The sequence below is a fragment of the Larimichthys crocea genome, chromosome X (assembly GCF_000972845.2).
Source record: "Larimichthys crocea isolate SSNF chromosome X, L_crocea_2.0, whole genome shotgun sequence".
NCBI classification, from domain to species: Eukaryota; Metazoa; Chordata; class Actinopteri; family Sciaenidae; genus Larimichthys; species Larimichthys crocea.
Genome location: NC_040020.1, coordinates 12,815,285 through 12,832,056, shown reverse-complemented (window position 1 = coordinate 12,832,056; position 16,772 = coordinate 12,815,285). Strand labels below are relative to the sequence as shown.

At 40.1% G+C, this 16,772-nt stretch overlaps 1 protein-coding gene across 1 annotated transcript in view; it reads right to left on the bottom strand.

The window, feature by feature from the left end:
• Positions 1-2: 2 nt before the first annotated feature.
• The window catches only part of hap1 (huntingtin associated protein 1), a 22,653-nt gene continuing 5,883 nt past the window's right edge, over positions 3-16,772 (bottom strand). Inside the window, exons 4-16 of the mRNA XM_019260148.2 lie at positions 7,703-7,779; positions 7,367-7,483; positions 7,180-7,274; positions 6,407-6,515; positions 5,925-6,003; positions 5,714-5,844; positions 5,473-5,547; positions 4,673-4,884; positions 4,280-4,501; positions 3,777-4,108; positions 2,918-3,106; positions 2,601-2,703; positions 3-1,768 (exon numbers count right to left, since the gene is read on the bottom strand). Coding sequence (XP_019115693.2) covers positions 1,366-1,768; positions 2,601-2,703; positions 2,918-3,106; positions 3,777-4,108; positions 4,280-4,501; positions 4,673-4,884; positions 5,473-5,547; positions 5,714-5,844; positions 5,925-6,003; positions 6,407-6,515; positions 7,180-7,274; positions 7,367-7,483; positions 7,703-7,779 — 2,144 coding nt within the window. The 3' untranslated portion in view covers positions 3-1,365. The remainder of the gene's footprint in view (positions 1,769-2,600; positions 2,704-2,917; positions 3,107-3,776; positions 4,109-4,279; positions 4,502-4,672; positions 4,885-5,472; positions 5,548-5,713; positions 5,845-5,924; positions 6,004-6,406; positions 6,516-7,179; positions 7,275-7,366; positions 7,484-7,702; positions 7,780-16,772) is intronic.

Sequence of the window (16,772 nt, the reverse complement as noted above, 5' to 3'; positions counted from 1 at the left end):
TACTGGATGGAAATGCAAAGTTTTATTCACAAGTGGTAAAATGTATACACACACTGACATACAGAGCTGTGATGCTAACACAGAACAAACAGTAGTGTAGAGAAACAGTGGTTTGGTTGATTTAAGTCAGAACACAAATTATTACAACCTGTGTTTATGATTTCTTCCCTTTTTAATCCACAGTATCCTATGCCTGGCTACAGTTGATTATTCAAAAAGATTTCAAAGAAACGTGCTCTTTAAATATTATGACCACTACTTGTCTTTAAATAAGGATTTCCCTTAACATCGTGGGAGGATTCACTTTGAACGCCCCCCAAAGAACGATTTTGATTTCATTTATATCCCAGCAATTTTAAAATTCCTGATGATGTAAAATACAGCAGATTTGCACAAGTAAGATTTTCAGTCGACACAGTATGGTAAATATACATTAATGGTTTACTGTCTTTGATGCAGCGTGGCAAACCTGATTTGTTTTTGGTGCGAGGTTTGGTTCAGGATAAAGTCCACAAGGTGATGCTGTACTATGTGCAGCCATAACAACATGTGCCATGTGTAAGCAGGTGATGAACTGTAGGGCAGATAGTTAAAAGGATGTCAACATTATCAACAGTTTTCAGTTCAGTCAGTGTATCTTCTGCCCGCCAGTTTGGGGCAGACGTAATCGCAATGCCTCTTGATCAACTTATCAAGTGTTTTATTCAGTATATTTGACAATCTTATATATGACATGCTTTTCTCAATGTAGCAGCTAATAAGCAGGAAGACCAGAGTGTACTTTAGTGCATTTCAACGTTCTTCAGTGTGACAGCAGTGGTTTGGTTCGTGGTTTCAACTAACAATAACTTACTGCACGTCTTTTTTTTACTTGCCCAAATGATAACATTGTTATATACACACATACTGTTAGTGATGTTTTACTTTGGAAACTAAAAAAAAAATGTGATGAAAAAGATGATGAAGGTTTTTAAAACCGATGGCAGAGAAAATGTGTAAAATAACAACCACAAAACACAGTATAAAAATATTTGTTTTTTCGTGATGCTTCTTTTTGTGTGTAAAAAGAAGCTTTGCAGTCAAACAGACAGGTGGCCAGGTGATTGTCCTGAGATGAAGATGTATCACACACACACACACACACACATACACAAACAACTACTGTACACAAATTCATAGAAAAGAATATTACTGTACACTACAAACAACTTAAAGTATGGCTCTAGCACATTCTGTGGCTTTTGTTTTCAAGACCCCCCAAAGCTGTGGTGGCCTGAACTGCACAGTGGGAATCAAATGGCTGAATGCAAAGTCACTACGGTGAATGAGAGAGGAGTTAAGTGGTGAACAGCCCTCGTCAAACTCTCAGACTATGTGCAACTTGTTCTCTCTCTCTGCGTTATTGCGGCCCTTCATCCCCCAGGCTGCCACTCTGTGCAGCCCCAGACTCTGAAGCTTCTCCACCAAGTTCAAACTGAAAAAGTTCCTTCGTCCCACTTTGTCCGGTGACGAGCCTCCACCTTTGTCTTTTGCTGTGGGGTGTGCAGGTTTTTTACTCTGGCTGTGGTGCAGGTTGTGGTGGGGAAAGGGAGATGCTGAGATGCCGTGCTCTTGCAGCAGCTGCAGGAGTCCCAGTGATGAATTGGTTACATTTGTGGTGGTAGTAGTGGTGGTGGTCCGGTCTCCCAGGCCAAAATGTGGCTGGGATGGCGATGAAGTGCTCACGAGCTCACAGTTCCGACAAGATGGCAGGCCGAAAGAGTGAATGCTGCCAACGGAAAGAAATAATAATTGAAAACAAGAATAAAAAACAATAGATAAGAAAACTGAGCTGTTTCTTGTTGCACAAACATGCAAGCTCATCCACACAAAAAAAGGTTGAGTTAGTTCACTTAGTGTCTGTCTATCAGTGCTGTAAGATGGATAACCAGTTAGTGTGACAGAAGTGAGTAAACAGGTTTTGGTGGAATGCTGAGATGAAAACCTAAAAAGGTCAAGAGACATAATTATATAATGTAAGGCGCCACATGAGTACAAACGGGTTAAAGCAGATTTAACTGTTTAGCAGTGATAAATATTAGTAGGGTGTGTGTTCTATGGAAAAGCAGTGCACGAGGATCAGGTCACAGCAAATGTTTAACATCTCAAGTCTCTGACTGTTAAAAAAAAACAGGCACAAAATGCTTCTTAAATCATTAACCATAATGTTATATAGTTTAAAAATCAAGCATTTGTGTTGTTTCAATAACCCTCAACTCTTACTTTGCCCAGAGGGCTCCTTTTAGAGCTGGGGAAAGAGCCTCGACAGACGTTTTCTGCCGCTGTGGGCGTAAAGAGCAGAAGTCAAGGGAGAGAAAAAGCAGCATGAAAAGAGGAAATCTGGATTATCTACACTCTTTGAATAAAAGTGACACTGCAAAAAAAAAGACTTGCAGATTAATAAAAATTAAAGTTTTGCAGGAGGTCCATCACGGCAATACAAAATCCAGTTCAAGCTCAAACTTTATCACCCTGTGGAAAATACACAAAGACAACACAACATGCTCAAAGTCACTGGTACGGTTAACTGCATGTTTACAGTGTAAACAGTATATTCTTACCTAGTGGAGAAGGAGGGGATGAGAAGGGAGGGTTGGTGGACTTGGCAGGTGGTAATGGTATGTGTGGGAGAGGTCTGAGGGAGGTTGGGACCGGATGGAGAGACTGAGGTTATGGAGGGAGAAAAGGCACGTTAAACTACACATGGAGAAAACTACACAACTAGAAAAGCCGTTAAAGCTACATAAGTCGTGGGACACAAATAATGCAACTTGTATAAAGAGGAGAGAAAGTAGGAAGATTTTAGGTATTAAATGTCATGAATAGGAATGACAAAGGAACTATGTGACATGTACAGTGTGTTTACATCTGGTCTTACCCATGCTATGTGCTCCGGAGAGGTGTGTCAGGTCAGGTTCATCCTCCTCCAGGTCATTCAGACTGTAGACGTGCTGTATGTCGACTTCAAGCTCCTTGAAGTCTTTAGTCAGGACTCCCGGACGTGGATGCAGGATGCCTCCCAGGTTTGGTTTAGCCAACTGCTGCCACTGATGCAGAGTCACCGAGCCTGATGATGAGAGAACCAGAGGGAGCTGATGTTGAAGAATGTTGTTATATGATCCGGTTACATGTTATTACATAAAATAGCTACGTTTATTGCTACTATTTTAATGAGTATTGCTGGGAAGGTAAAATGTAAGAAAGAAAATATGATAAATATAAGTGGATATAAAGTTAATGGGAGGAGGTGAATGGAGCAAGATGTTCATAACTTATGCTGCAGGCACTGGTTTTGTAAAAACAAAAACAAAAATACCAAATGCAAAATTATGTTAATTTCAAGACTGAAGGCATCTTAACTTTGTAAATGTATCATATTTTTAACTTCTAAGGCCTTTTTGAGGAAACTGAATTCACTCCTTTTTAAAAGACTTTTCAAGTTCTGCAGATATCCTGTTATAAAGTCTAGAAACTGATAAGCTCCAGTGCAAAGTCTGGCACAATGTTTATTAAAATACAGCCATGACAGGGCTCAACAGTGACAGTTGCCAGGCTGCCACTGGCACACCTTTTGAGAACCGGCAACCAAAGGCTTTTGTTAAGTTGTTAACTTTAACTTTAGTATGTAGTTGCTCATTATGTGTTGAGTTAACAATGATCAGCATTCTGTGTCTCATCTGGACTTCACACAAGCTGGAATAAATTCCAAGAAATTAAAATCAAGCTGAGCTGTTTACCTTCCAGAGGTTTAACGATCTGCAGGCGGTCTGGCAGATACGACCTGGATCCTCCTGAGGAGCCACAGGAGTGCCGTGAGCTGCCGTTGGAGTAATTGGTGCCTGTCGACGCTGCTGGGCTGGAGGTCAAGCTGTCGTTTGGTGTCAGGAAGCCGCTGGAGCCTTCACCCTCCTCACAGTCTACTGCCAAGGCATGGAGTTTACGTTCACGCTCCACATCAAAGAAAGGCCGCTCAGAGGAGTGGTTCTGCTGACGGGCAGACAGGCTGCGCAAGGCGGCTTCGAGGTCCTGGCCTCCTGGTGTGCCTGGCTGGCCCAGACGCTTTGGCCCACTATGGTGGATAGATGTGACAATGTTTAACTGCCTCAGCTGCTTTAAGCATGTTAATCATTTTAAATTCATACTGCAAAATCATACACTGCTACACCCAACAAAAGTCATTTTAACTTCTACTAATGTGTGTATATTTCATATAATAGTGCAAGTATGTGCATGAACACACCTGTTGTCTTCTTTCTGAGCATTATTGGGGCTGGGTTTGTCCTCCAGATTAAGACTGGCATTATCTGAGCCATAGTAGCTGGTTCGGGGGGTGCTGGTACAACTGGAGCGAGTGGACACTGGTGGGCTGGAGCCGGGCAGCCCTGGGGAGTGGCACCGAGACCGCAGCCTAACAGCCTTGTTCACGACCTTCACGGTTTCAAACACACGCCACGGGTGGTTCCTGCCAGGAAATACAGGACATGAGTGGTAAGAAGAGATTACACCAGATCTATTATAAATCTGCATTGCTAATAGTAAGAAGATGATTAACAAAATAAGGCCTTCTTCTCATCCTTTATTATATGAAATGTATTAAAGTGGTCACAGCACCAACACAAAATCACAGACTCACTTGTACTCTGAGGGAGCCGGGGTGTCCAGGCCTTTGCGGAAGGTGCCCTCTATCTCTGCCGCCAGTGAGTCCATGGGGAGGACAGAGGCCAGCGCAGTGTACCGCTGCACCGTGCTGTTTGGTAAACTCTTATTCCGCAAGTTCTTGATGTCCTCTCGGGCCTCGCAGAGCATGTCCTCACACTGTGAGTACTTGTCCTGTAGGTCCTTGAGCTGCAGACAGGGGGGACACACATCTGTCAGGTTGTAGTACAAGAGGAACATGTGGTGCCATTCACATTGTAGGAGCTGGATAGACATCTTAAAAGGGATGGGATGTGACTCTCACTAGCGTCTGATGTGCATGTTAGAAAAGTGGCAGCTGTTTGAATGGAAGCAAGTTTTAGAAATGCCACAATCTCAGTCCTCTACACCTCCAGAAAAGTGATAAGAATGTCTGGCTAGGCACTGGTTGGTTGAGTGGGGAATGTCATTCAAGAGCAATAAAGTTGAACTCACATCTAACATAGAAACAAACTGTTTTATTTATCTTCTGTTCTGATATTTTATTTTTTAAATGTATTTGTCACATTAAAACATAGTGCTCCGTATCTAGTTTGTTTCTGAACATTGTGGTTGGCAAATGTCAGAAGGTTTTCTGTGAAAGTGTTTACATACAATACTCAGGCATGTTTGAAGACCAGAAAACACAAACGTTTGCTTAAGGTGTCCACATTCTGATTGTAGCCATGTGAAAAAGATGTGAGAATCTGAAAGGGCCTTTATTCAACTCGTATATTTTGTCAAAGTTTAGTGTCTTGCCTCTGATTTAAGCTTTAGCTGGCTCTCACGGGAGGCACTCAGGTTGTGGTTCAGCTCCTCATTCTCATGGGTGAGCTAGAAGGACAGAGAGGAGAAAGTTAGTCGGGTTTTATTTAGATCCATTCGTAGAGGAACATTTAGCAGCAACACTAGTATTAAAAGTGATCTATTACATAAGTCCATATAAAGTCAGCTGTTCTGTGTAAGCTCCTTTAGGAGAGAATGTGTGTGTTTCTCTCACCCCTTTGCAACGGGCCTGCAGGTCAACAATCTGAGCGAGCAGTGAGCTGATCTCCTCCTGCTGTCGGAGAGAGTCCTCTACTTTCCTCGCTAGCTCCTCTGAAAGGTCGACTACCTGCTTATTGACAGAGGCTGAAACACAGGTTCCATAAATACACCTGTAACTCATTGTCTGTGCTTTATTTTCATACACTGAAGACCGTAACACTTACAGAGTTCTTCCACACACACCATCATCAGCTCCTGCTCTTGCTCCTCGTAATGGCTCGTCTCTGTTGTGAGCTCGTTGGCCTGCAGACATAAAGTCAGTGTTACATTTGATATTTTTGAGTCATTTCAAGGTAGTGTCACTATTTTATCTATTTATTCAATTAAAAACACACTTGAATCTTAATGCTAATACACGTAAAGAATCCATTTGAAGCAATATATAATAATATTGACTAGACTCTTCATCTCATTCATTTAAACTTAATTATAGTAACAAATGTGTTTAGTTTTCATTATGTAATGTATAATTAGACTGCATACTGCATTTCTGCAAATAAATGTTACTTGAATTGAATATTTGTTTAGGTTTAAAGTTGAATGTAGTCATTAAAACAGTAACAAAAGCTAGATTTGATAAAGACTTGACCATAAAAATGATGCTGAAATGTGCGGCATGTATGAGCTCCTTTCCGGTGTTGCATACCTCTAGCCGCAGTTTGCGGTTCTCGTCCTCTAAACCCTTCAGTTTCTGCTGCAGGAAGTCATAGTGGACGAAGTTGCTGAGAGTACTGCATGATTCGTTCCTTTTTATTCTACAACAACAAGAAGTCAAACATTTGTCTGCATTAGTCATCTTTCTGCTCTTAGAGAAAGGAGACTGACCCTAACCCTCGAGTCTCAGCAAAAACAAAACTTGATTATTTCACCCAGTTATTTCTGAAATGGGTTAATGGTAATAAATGCATTTAATAATGGTTAATAATTAAAATAAATAAACAAAGAAACAATAATGAATGGAGATAATCATTAACTGCTGATGGGAAAGGGTTTAGCGCACGGCTTAGCTGGAAACTTTGAGAGGATCAGTGGAGATGTTGTGACGTATGTTTACTTACACACAGACTCGGTGCACCGAGGACCCTCACATAATGAGGATTTCTTTTATATCACAGAATAACTAAAGCAGGATGGCTGGTTTTAAATTATTTTGTCATAGAACTTGTGTTCTTGTGTGGGATATGAAGTGTATTTTCTGTTTAACTGTGGTAACTACTCATGTGATTAGTAGCATGAATTAAAGTCATTCTTATTCACTCTTGTCTTCTTATCGTCTTCGTCTATTCATTCTTATTAAGTCCCAAAGAGAAAGTTTGTTTTACAAAAAATAAACGATATATGTTTTCATGAAGCTGATTATTTCCAGAGGTATCATTCATCAACCTCTATGTACTTTGTGTGTGTGCGCGTGTAACTCACGGCGAGTGTGATTCAGCGTTCTCGATCTCCTCGGTGCTCGCATAGAACTGAAGGAGGTCGTCCCGCATCGTGAGCTCATGACGAAGTTGAGCGATCTAGAAGATTAAAGCGAGCCAACATCACTTGAGCTCAGCAGACTGTCAAGCAATACATCTGTGCAAGTGCGTATCATGAGGTTTGTTTATACCTCTTCCTTTGCAATTTCAAGCTGTTCATCCAGCATTTCATTGCGTGCTGTCAGTTCTTGGTTCTGCTTCAGGAGAGACTGACCGATCCGCGCTGCTAACTCGAGGTCCCGCTCTTTCTGTAAAACAATACGGAAACGCACAATGATATAGTTCATTTTTATTTATGCAATTATTTTATTTATTTTTATTTATTATTTGGCAGAAACACAATCATAGTTTTAGTCAGGAAATCACAACTGCAGTTTTTTTTAAACCATAAAACAAAAGGGTTGGTCAGTGAGGAAATAAGTTAATCCTCTGTAATCCCGTTCATCTGCTGTGTGCCTCTTTCTTACCTCCTCCAGCAGGTGGGTGACTGCCTTGATGTCATGATATGTCTTTGTGACCTGGCCGACTCTGTCTGAGCACAGCACTGAGGGAGGAGGGAGGGAGAGAGGGATTTAATGAATGGAGGAAGAGACAGAGCTGCAGAACGAACACCAAGCATCCAACAACAACAACAACAACAACTGCTTTGCTGACTGTTTATGATGTGATTATCATGGGATTTTTGTGCAATAATAACTAGCTAATGGGGAGGTTTTGGTTTTGACTGACAGATCTCTGATTTCTTTTTTTTCAACCAGCTACTGAACTTACTTACTTACTTAGTGAGATAATAAAGTTTGATATCCATGTTTACTTATTTTAATTTTTACTTAATTCATTAGACAATATTGCTGTTTCTGAGCGGTCTCAAGAATTAACTTGGTGATCAATCACGTGTCCTGCACTGTTAAAGTCTCTTTCTCTTTGATTTTCTATCAGAAGTTTCTGGTTTTCTGCTGCATTTCTGGATCTGACAAAAATGGATTATGGATTCTAAGTATTGAAAACTGGATTATTATTCATAGATTACATACTCTAATCATGTAAACAAGTGAAGAGAGGCTGCCCTAATTATCATGCGCATGCCATATAATTATTATTTAATATTCACTTGTAACAATACCAACAACACACAGTATTCTTGTACATGGTCTTGTTCCTGCTTTAAGTTTCCACAGCTACAGACCACAACATCTCCATGTGGTCTGCCAGATACTGATCCTCTTAGCTTGATCCTTTTTAGCCCAGATAAGACGCCAATAAAGACCTATATTATATATATATACGCATGATGGGAGATGAAAGGCTGAACAAGGTGTCCAGCAACAGCAGGTAGCAGGTACAGCATAGATGGGATAACAGTGACTGGCTATTGACCTGCTGCTTTGTTTAAATGCCGTAGACTGGTTTGTTTGTGTCCATTTTAAAGCCGGTAAGGATCAAGAGGTGTCGAAGATAACTTTCTCACTTCAGGTGGATCTAGTATTGACCCTCTAAACTAAAATGTGCACAATCTTATCTTATCTTAGCCAGACAAAAAAAATAGGGAGTTGCCATACAACAAAGTAATTAGACTGAGGTCCTTAAATCTGGCTTGGAAACACAGTGCTTGGATAGCTGTATCAGTGTCTAATCAGCCTAATGGAAAGAACCTAACCTTGGCTCGAACTATAGCATTGTGAAGTAATACTGCGGCTGCCCATGAATTATATAACATTAAATCATGTCTACAGCACTTTGAGGTGATTCACTTTAAGGTACAGGTCATGTTTCATGTCATCTTCAGCTAGTAGATTAAAGAGTGAACAAACAAAAAATTCAAAACATTTTCAAAACTGATTTGTCGCAAATAAACAGAAAAATTAAATCTAGGACACCAAAAGGTGACAAATTATGTTGGAAACTCTTAATTTGATTTCAGTTGGTATGTTCTTGTCTTTATCTCAAAGACTTTGCATCATAGTATGAACTTGAATCTTGTACCAACAGCAACCCTGCCGCCCAAATGCAAATATCTCTAAAATTTGAAAAACTAATTGAGATAGTCACATCAAATCTCAAATTCTAAATCCAAATTTTAAAGCCAGCATGGATGAGAGTCTGTAAGGTGCTCAGAAAAATGGATATCCACATTTCCATGACAACTGGGCAAACACCATTTGTTAATTAAGATCCTTTCATAGACAGCCTACTGCAGACTAAATCGCACATAATTACATTCATAAAGTCTAAGTTCTAAGGGGCTAATCATCTAAATGCATTCTATAAATTAACAACGGTTGATCAGATAACTTCCTCATATCCTGTTGTTAAAGTGTACTGCAGCACAGACAAAAAACAGCACGACAGTCAGCGGCTTTCACATACTGTATGTACAGATACACACATACGAAATAATCCACTTCACTTTAACGTCATTAAAATGTTCAGCAAGTAAAAAATTATGAATTAAATAATTATCATTTTAATTTAATAAATGACATTTCTATATTCCATGTAAGTCTGAACATTAACATTGCACTTAAATGTATTTAAGCACTGTGTTCTTTCAGACGCAGCAGTACTCTGAACGGCTTATTTGCACTTGAATGAATGCACCCTTCAGTAAGCACTTAAACTGTACATCCGTTACGTCTCACCAGCTAAAATACCTGATCTATTTCCTCTTGAGCCCGATTGCCAGAGCGTAGATTACGTCAAGGTAAAGAGATGCCGCTATATCAGCTAGAGGTTTTAGGGTTTGAGGTCAGCCTAATGCTGCACCTGGATGAGCCTCGCTGCGTTATGACGTCTGTTGTGTTGTGGGGGATCAGACAGGCATGGATGAGCTCCAAGAATGAGACTCACATTGATCTCTTTTGTTCTGACTGCGCACACTTGACAAGATCGGCAGGAGTGAGACTTGCCTCACAGAGCTTCCACTGTAAATCTGTCTGGACATTTCTTCTTTTATTTTTATGGGAAGAGCAACCAGTCTTAACTGTATAAACTCTTTACAGTGGTAACATGAATCGCACTATATATAATTATGAGGAGTTATAAATTACAGTTACAGTGTCAGACGCGTCTCACGTGGATTTTAAGATCCTGGAAATACAGACATATCAACAATAGCACTACACAGCACAAATAAGCACATATCCTACAAAAACAACTGAATTATATGTGCGCTAAAAATATATCTAATTTATTGATTCCTATTGCGTAACAGAGAGGTCAGAAATCTGTCCAGGGTGTCCCGTTTCTCTGGAGAGGTGCCTGTGTCGCAGTATTGGCGAGAGTGCCAGCTACATGCCCGTTTAGACAAAGAACACCCGGTACAGAGGAGAAGTAGAGGAGAAATTAATTAATTACTCTGGCAAAGCAGATTATTTTTTAATCTTAGATATATGACCATGTTCTAAGTTACATATACACCTTTGATAAACACTGTAAAAAGATTAAATGGTGCCAGTGCATATTGCTCCACATGATACGCCAGACAGATGTTGTTTTATCAAAAATCTTATTTTTTGGCACACACATATCTTGGAATATATCAAAAGTCTAACATTTCATGACAAGAAAAGCAAAGACAACACTGGACTGAAAGTAGGGCAGCAGTCTTTGTTCAGGCTTCATCCGGTATTCATTTGTCAGGAAGAACATTCAGGTCATTCCTTCACTCAAACAAATAATCAAGCACTTGACCTCTTAGAGTCAAACCATACCAGGGGAAAGAAATCCAAAAAGGAAAACTGCACGATTAAAGTGCAATTTCCTAATTCTTATTGCTCTGACCTCCATATAATTAAATCAGAGCATAAGCGAAAATACAGATTCACAACGCTGCAAAAGACTGAGGACTTGATTGTGCTGCTGCAGCAGCATGCATGAACACACGTACACACACCCACACACACACACGCGCGCACACACACACACACACGCTCTGTGACCTTCATCAAAATACGAGGAAACATTCAAGCTGGATATATTTCCAAAACTTTACATGACTCAGGCACTTTGCTTGTTAAACTAAAAACAAAAGCCTTTTGATGAATGATAGTCATCATTAAAATGATGTACCTTCAGTGACATCACTGCACCCTGCAGTACATGCAGTGCACTATAAAGTATTAAAGCAGGTAGAGACCTTGACAATTCAACGCACAACATAACACAACCAGCCAGCAATATTTTTACTTGCAGAGCAGAATGATCACAACCATGACACTTATACTGTATGAATTATATCTAATTTTTCTCTCTCCTCGATCATGGACTCTGCAGATCAATGATCAGCCTCAAGTGCATGTCACCTGTCTATCCTCGGTCTCATCATGCATCTGCCTTGTCTCACCTTCTGTCACCTCCCGGCCAAGGCTGTCCTTGTTGTTGTTATTATTGTTATTGCTGTTGTGGCATTTCTTCTCCTCCACTAATATTTCATCCACAAAGCTGGAAGTGCTGTTCTCTTCTTCTTCCTCCTCAGATCCTGAGGAGCTCCACACTTCCATGGTGACCGGAGAAAAACGATTGCCCGCAGTCTTTCTATTAAATCCCTCGTTCTTCCGATTCTACTGCGTATTTGCTGCGCTGTGACACACCAGCTGTGTCTGTGCCATCATTCTGCTGGCCCGTGTGTCAGGTATAAACACTATCTTTTGACCTACGTGAGTGGGTGTATACACCTGTGTCTGTGTGTGTGTGTGTGTGTGTGTGTCAGTGTGCAAGAGAATGTGAGCTGCTTGCTTGGTGTTAATATATAATCCCTCAGACTGTAAGGGCCATCTGTCGTCACGCCTGCCTCCGTTCACCTGGCCACGTTGGACTACCGGGTAAGAAAAGAAGGAAGAAAGAGGAGGAGGGGTGAAGGATGGAGGAAAATCTAGACTGCAGGGCACAAAGGCTGATATTGATTGCACTGGCCTTTCCAAGGAAAAAAAGATAAGCAAAGCATGGCTGCGATGGAAAAAATATTTCAGGATGTGAAATCTGATGCAGTATGAAAGGATGCTGCTTTAAGCCCACCCACCCCTGTGAAACTAAGGGAGATGGTAGGGTCCGCCCATGTCAGTGGCTGCATACGTAACCGGCAGAGAGGGGGCTCTGCGTAACACTGGTGCAGACAGAGCCACACCCACTTTCCAGGGATCTGATGGAAGCTATAAAGTGAATACATTTTATGATTTTGATTTTATGTGTTTTGACTTACTGCTTCCATCCATTCTATCTTTTCAGAGACATTCATCCCTGTTCTAAAATTATGATTCATTTTCTGTAATATTTAAAGATAAAGTTCATACTTTCAATAACTATTTCATTTATAATAGAAAATAATAATAAATTCTGTGTGTTGAGGATCAGGGTTTTCTTTCTGTGAGCAGATAGAAAGTTAATATTGGGTTCTTCCACATTTTTAGGGCAACCACAAAGATTGTTTTTCATCTTCTATCATTTCATTCTGATCGGGATCCAGCCAGAACAAAGAGAGTTTCCAATGAATTTTTCTAAGGAACTCCATTGTGCTGTGCCTGCTCATATTCACTGTCTTGTCTCTGTCCGTCCCATGCCCTTGCAGTTGCTACCCTAGACACAGCAGTTTTCTTACAATTAAATATTAAACTCCTCATTAATTTTTCACACACAAACTGACACTTGGCAGGTCAAATGCCGCACGGAAAAGAGACAGTACAAACACAACTTTCCCCATCTGTTATCTTCCAGCTTCTTCCTGATTCCAACAGTTAACTCGACAGCACTTTAACAACATATCTAGAACTGCTACAAGGAAAACAGGTTATAAGGAAGTACTTTCTAAAATACTTTGCCCACAAGAACAATCAAGGTCCAGCTATGAGTCACCTCCCACACATAAAATAAACACTGACTAGTGCTTTGATTCAACCTTCTCTAGACATCATATCACCTGGATGGTGCATATAAACTTCTATTTATTAACATTCTTCAGGGGCATTTTGTGACAAAAACAACACTATAATAAACTACATGTTCAATAAAATCTCCCACTACTGTAATTCAATGTGAGGATATACAATAACATGCACCATATCACCAGTACAAATCTGTGAAAGCTGCTATCACTGGTAAATATTTGCCTAGGGAAACACCCTGAAAGGTTATATGCATGTTTGGCTGCAGAAATCCAGCAAAACATCACGTCTTGCTCGTATCTCTGATCTAATAGATAAACAAGCTTTATTTATTAAAGCTAAGACATGCTCTACCCACGTTCTACAAGAGTACAACATGCTGCAGACAATGTTCATCCTTTCACCAGATCTGTCTGCATGTACACGTACAGTATGTGCATGCAGACAACTCAGACATGTTCTATATGTATGAGTTGTCCGAAATAACAAAAGATCTTTGATTTCTTTTCTTTTGTTGCACAAAATATATAAATTCAAGCACTTCCAACAACTTTCAAAGCCGTGATTTTTATTTTTATTTTTCTGAAAATCACAAACTCGCAAACTACCTGTGTGCAACTTCTGAAGACAAGGGGTGGCAGCCAAGTATTAAAAAAACAAAATCAAATTCTGCAAGAGATGTTCCCTTAAACCTGCATTAATAGAAGTTTTGGCCATTCTGGGACAACGCAACAAGCTGTGAATACAACATTGACATAAGGTGGTAAACCTTATGAAGTTGATATGGCCTTTTTACACATCTTGCACCAACCTATAAAAGGTAATATCTATCTCTTTAGCTGCTAGAGGCTAGCTCGTCTCAAATTTGATCTATCTGCAGGATGGTGCTCGACAAGTAGTGTACAGTTTGTCAGAACCTTTTCAATGGAAACAGCTGTTTGTTGTGACTGGAAACAGGGTTTATGAATGTGGGTTGCAAAACCAAAACAATCAACTGAAAACCTTCAAAACACTTCAAAGATTTGAGCCAGGGGAAGGTTCATGACTGCGAGTGACCCCTTCCACTGATAGCTATATAACAGACTAACAATATTTAGGACCAGCTGAAACATAAATCATATGAAGGACTGGAAAATAATGTGTCAATAAATAACAGGACACATGCAAACACAGGGCTCCAAGTAAGTGTGATTTGGACTGATCACATCAAACACATCAAATTTTGCATCTTTGCAGCAGCTCCGCCTCAATCATCATTTCTGAGGGAAATATTCTGTATCCAGTCAGCTTTTTTTGCATGTGTATTCATTGCTGACCATGCAGAGTGTGAGGCTGGGACTCTTTAGCAATTACTATCTCTTTTCACTGCTCTCTGAGTTGCAGGACTAAGGACTGAGGGGGGGGACTGAGCTACACACACACACAGGAGCACAGCAGACAGGATCAAGCATGACTTCAGTTGCATTCATTCACTCGAAATAAGGTAATGTGGCCCCTTCCCACAGGGTTTTTTCTGAGGTGTATTTGTGCTTAATTGTGCTTTAGAAAGTAACTGAAATCGAAAACTCCCTCTCTCCATTCACTCTCTGGGTCTTTCTCTCTCACACCAACTTTAAAACGAGTTTCTAAAAACAGCAACCAAAGATACTACTACTCATTATGCCTTTGCTTAATTAAAAAAAAGAAGATAATCAGATTTAAGCAGATAATTCACTTTATTCAAATTGACGATTCTGTTAGAGGATTTTTTTATTTATTTAACTTCTGCACTTCTAAATCTGCACTATTTATTTTTAAAGATTTCTTGTTGACGCTGCTCTGATTTAAATGAACGCCTATTTGCAATTTTAAAAAATGAACATTTAAATGCATTTTCGAATGACCTAATTTACGTGCTGGTGCACACCTGTGCCACCAATGGGAAATGTTAGTCTGTGTCCCCCGTGCGAACACAGTGCATGCCAGGTGGAACAAAGAAGCAGAGAAGGAAGTAGTCAGCTCCATTGAAGAACACTAAAAACATTCAACACCATATGCTACCTAACAAAAACACTTACAGCATGGCACAATCTGCACGGACCAGGTTAGTTTAGTCCTGGTCCTGATAGGAACGAGTCACCTGGCGTCAGCCCGGGCACAGCCTATCTATAATTATGAGAACGCAGCAATACAATCTCATTAAATCCTATCACACTAAAGCGAGGTGAGGCTGAGAGTTATCTTAAAATAAAGTTTTGGTTACAAAGCATTACCTGATAACAAAGTTTCAAACCTTTTCAGATATCACTGCAAAGTAAATATGGCTGATATTTGCACATTCACACTGAATGTTATGTTATGTGCCTCTGACTGAACCACTGATTTACATCATTAATGTCAAGGTAAATATTCTATAGTTATATTAGTACAGAAGGTCTTTAAAATCTGGATTTAAACATTTAATCACAACAGAGCAGAGATTTTAAAACTCACTGATCAACCCTCCATTTTAAACTACTATGAGGCTTCAGGGTAGTGAAGGTGCGAATGCAACCTGTTATCACCACACAAGTCTAGACAACCTGTGCACCTGCTTTCTAGGTCGTCATGTCACCATGATGTTAAAGTAGCTACTGGGATATTCCACGGTGTTGTTCAAGTGGAAACTGCTTAGGAATCCAAGTAACAGCAGGTTAATTGGCTTTGTGACATTTGAAATCTGTGACTCACAAAAGAGGCGGAGAGGGGAGGAAGATTAGGCTTCACACACTCGGGTCATTACAAACACACACACGCACGCACACACACACACTGATTATGCAAAGCAGTTGCAACTGTTTAGCTACTGGGCTGCAACTAACTTCATCAATAAATCTCCTGATTAATTTCTTAATTAATCAATCAAATGTTTGAAAATGACAAAAATAAATGGGAAAACAAAAAAATGATCAGCTTGCTTGTGCTCTCTCAACTACGCGTCTTTGACATCATGCTTCATTCACAGACTCACAAAACGTAAAATCATGCATACTGTTAAAAAAACTGGAGAGAAAATGAAGATTGGCTGCATACTGTTAAAAAAACTGGAGAGAAAATGAAGATTGGCTAGGGATGTGATGATGCATCATGACACGACTCATGTTCTTTTTTGTCTTTTTTTATTAGAAATAGGTTAGGTTATCTTAAAGAAAGTCACTGGTTGGTGATTAATTTGTTCAACGTCAGGCGTCAAGATACGTGACTCACGTCACTACGTAGGTACGGAGCACAGAGCGAGGGAAGACATGGTGACGGTAGAAAGTAGCTTTGAAAGAGAGGATGCACCGAGCAGTTTGAAATCACCTGTGTGGTGGCATTTTGGATTCCCTATATGCACAAATACAACCGTGAGAAATGGACAGACAAAGCCAAAACAGCATGTAAATATTGCAAGAGACTGCAACATATAGCGGCAACACGAGCAACATGCAGCAGCATATTAGTTGCCACCACAGTGAGAAGCAAAATAACGTCACGCCACCTCGTGAGGAAAACTGCACATAACACCAGTTAACACCAGTTTACTGTGAGATTGTTTCTAAAGAAAGGAAATATTTGTCATGTATTTTGTTGTTTAAGATGTAAGTTGCACTTTTTAGAAGAACACAAACTGTTTTTCCTTTTTTCCTACAAATAAAAAGAT